This window comes from Zingiber officinale, chromosome 10A, assembly GCF_018446385.1.
Source record: "Zingiber officinale cultivar Zhangliang chromosome 10A, Zo_v1.1, whole genome shotgun sequence".
Lineage (NCBI taxonomy): Eukaryota > Viridiplantae > Streptophyta > Magnoliopsida > Zingiberales > Zingiberaceae > Zingiber > Zingiber officinale.
Window position 1 is genome coordinate 89,777,478 of NC_056004.1, and position 3,133 is coordinate 89,780,610.

General features: G+C 37.0%; 1 protein-coding gene across 1 annotated transcript; it reads right to left on the reverse strand.

Moving 5' to 3' along the window:
• Positions 1-270: 270 nt before the first annotated feature.
• Positions 271-1,744, reverse strand: LOC122026774 ((3S,6E)-nerolidol synthase 2, chloroplastic/mitochondrial-like). Its single transcript, XM_042585494.1, has 5 exons — positions 1,563-1,744; positions 1,209-1,476; positions 746-1,112; positions 337-555; positions 271-283 (listed from the first exon to the last, which is right to left on the reverse strand). Exons 1-5 carry the CDS (start codon positions 1,719-1,721, stop codon positions 271-273), a joined length of 1,026 nt encoding a protein of 341 aa, XP_042441428.1. The 5' UTR covers positions 1,722-1,744.
• Between the last annotated feature and the right edge of the window lie 1,389 nt (positions 1,745-3,133).

Consider the following 3,133-nt stretch of genomic DNA (forward strand, 5'->3'; position numbering starts at 1 on the left):
TTACTTAATTGTATCCACTACAACACAAAGTCAATTTTTAACCAAATTTCAGTGATAATAAAAACACTAAAACATATTTTACAAAAAGAACAACAATCCATACTGATTTCTTTAGATATTCGATTGGATTCCATCCATGTTCCTTGAGCACAATTTCGGCAATCTCATTGATAGTGCTATTTAATTCCTTGAAGCATACCCTCATGTAGTTGGGAAGTGAATCCATTGAAGAGTGATCCCATCTGCAATGGTCATAAAAGTCATTAACAATTAATTGATCACTCTAAAAAAAAAAAATTGATCCTATGAGTTGGTGAAATAAACGTGACTAAATACCTTTCAATGGCCTGTACAAAGAGATGGAGATCGTCGATTGATCCTTCCACGTCAAAAATATCGTCAAGAAGATAAACAAATGCGATGATCTTCGAGAGAACAACCCTATAACTTGAAAATTTAGGGTTTGGTAGACATGTCATTGTCCAAGTGAACCACTTCAAGGATTGATCCCGAGCAAACCCTAGCTCTTGGCCCAATCCTGACTTCTTCCACCATCTATATACATATACATATATAATCAATCAAATAATAATTAGGATTTTAAAAAGAAACCAAATCAAGGTTGAACAACTTTTTCATCTACTAATTAGTTCAATTAACAAGTTTGAACATCACAAATAATTAAACTTAGCTTGGCTCATTTGTAGCCCTAATTAACAAAAATTAGGCAAAACTAAAACTATACCTTGTGACTTGTTTTAGTTCCTTTTGATGCAGTGACTGGAGCATGGTGAAATCCATCTCCCCCAATTCACGAACATGCAAATTGTGATAGAAGTTGTCACTATCAAGATATTTCCTGGCTTGGAATCTCTGCAAGGTCATATGAGATGGAGTCTCCAGCACATGTTCAATAGTTACTGCAAACTCTGGCCCCAAAGATGCCATGTAGGACCTGAGGTGATGGCTACTGAATTCATTGGCCCTGTAGAGTATTAATTCCCCTCCAGTATTCAAATTCGACGCTTCAAATAGATTCATCAGCCCATCCATCTCCTTGCTGAGAGACGCCATGAACTCTCCTCTACCATCATGGAACCTGCGCAGCACATCTAAAGAGATAGAAGGAATTGGTTTAATTAAACCCATTTCATTTCATTTCATCATGCAATACAACGTCGACAACTACAAGCATAAACCTCAGTTACCTGTCGAAACAGGGTATCGAGCTTGTCTCAGTAACCGGAACAAAAGGGCCACTTCCGCAATGCTGCTGGCTTCGCCATTGGAGATGGGGAGTCGCTGGTCGTATAAAGAATGCATCTCGGCTTGAATCTCTTCTTGGAAATGGTCGTCGATGGCGAGCTTTTGAAGGGAGTCTATGAACAGCAAGGTCTCCTTGGCTCCTCTTGTCTGGTCGTCAAACATCCTCCTCACTTGGCTCAACCGGTCGCTGTGTCTCAGGCACAAACTCTCCTGCATGCATGCATGCACAGAATTAAACAAGCAGGCCATGAACCAACTAATTAATATGAGAATAGCTAAGAGTAGTGGCCACTCACTTGATCTTCAAAGATGTCGGACTTCATGATTCGTTGTTTCTGCAACTGATGAAGCCGCGGCGGCATGGCAATGTGAGTACTGCTAGGGCTATTGGTGGTGTTGGTGTGGAGAGAAGCCATAAACTTGGGGTAGAAGGAAGAGGAGCACTGCGCCAGCATCTTGCTCTGTCGGACTGGATTACTAATCGTATAAAATCTGTGTGTTTGATAAGCAGAGGCGGACCCTATTTATAGAGTGCAGTACTGGAACCCTGGCCAGTTTCTCGACGTGATTGTGCATCTGTACCAATGTAGCCGAGTTGATACATCATACATAGTTATCTCATTTTACCTCGCTGTGGGACCGATGTTCCGGGCGAGCAAAATCATTTTTTACTTCCTGCACCGATGGAGATGGCGACCTGCGGACACTGCCAGCTTGAGAATGGACTAGTTAACCTGCACAGTTTAAGTATGCCAATAAATTTTGATGACTGGATTGGTCCAATTATAATGGTCAATTTGGTAAGCCAATTTGGTTGGATGATCCGGTCAAACTAATTGATCAATAATGTTGCGGCAATTTGATTGATTTAAACGAGTATGTTAATTTGAATACTTGAATTCGGATGAATCCGCGTGTGCCTTTGGATCACGTGAAATCTGCATTTAAATTTCGACAAATTCACTAAAAAGTGCATACTATTTTAGTATTTTTCAAAGTACGTATCATTTTAAATCCATTTTCTATTCTATACCAATTTAAATTTCTCTATCATTTTTTTTCTCTATTCTCTTTTCCCTCACCTCTCTCTTCTATGCAAGCAGTGCCTTCATACATGCATAACATAGGTTTGATATGCAAATCATATCAGACCCACGACATTAAAGGTTTATTTAATTTTTTGATAACATTTTAATACATTTAGAGAAGTCAAAATAAACTATGAATAACATATTCAAATTTCTTATAATCTTAGAAATCCACATGAACTGAAATAGGTGCAATCAAAGATATCTAAGTTCAACATTAGATTTCAATTAAAACTCACTAATGGACCTATAAATCTCATATTGTATCAATTTCTATATCTATGGATTTCTGATATTGTAAGGAGTTCAAATATACTATCCATTATTTATTTTGCCTTCTCTGAGGTGTTGAAATGTAATAAAGAAGAATTGATAAAAATCTCCACGTTGGTCCTAATATGTATCGAATCAAGCCCAACATGAAGATTTTTAGCAATTCTTCCTTAATACATTTTAACACCTCAGAGAAGTCAAAATAAATAATGGATAATATATTTGAACTACTTGCAATCTTAAAATCCATAGGAACTAAAATGAGTGCAATCAGAGCTTTTTAAGTTCATCAGTAGATTTCGGTTAAAACTTACTGATAAACGTAAAGACCTCAGATTGTACCCATTTCAATTCATGTGAATTTCTGAGATTGCAAGGAATTTAAATATTCTATCCATTGTATATTTCGACTTCTCAAAGGTATTAAAATATAATAAAGAAGAATTAACAAAAATCTCCACATTGGGCATGATATGATACATATCATGCCTAACAACTTAATAAAA

What these genes read in the sequence shown, in the direction of transcription:
- LOC122026774 (XM_042585494.1), bottom strand. Translation starts at nt 1,721, where the DNA reads ATGCTGGCGCAGTGCTCCTCTTCCTTCTACCCCAAGTTTATGGCTTCT. An exon ending in TCGATACCCTGTTTCGACAG is followed by an intron (nt 1,113 to 1,208) that starts GTAACTGAGGTT and finishes CTATCTCTTTAG; the next exon opens with ATGTGCTGCGCAGGTTCCAT. An exon ending in GAACTAAAACAAGTCACAAG is followed by an intron (nt 556 to 745) that starts GTATAGTTTTAG and finishes ATATGTATATAG; the next exon opens with ATGGTGGAAGAAGTCAGGAT.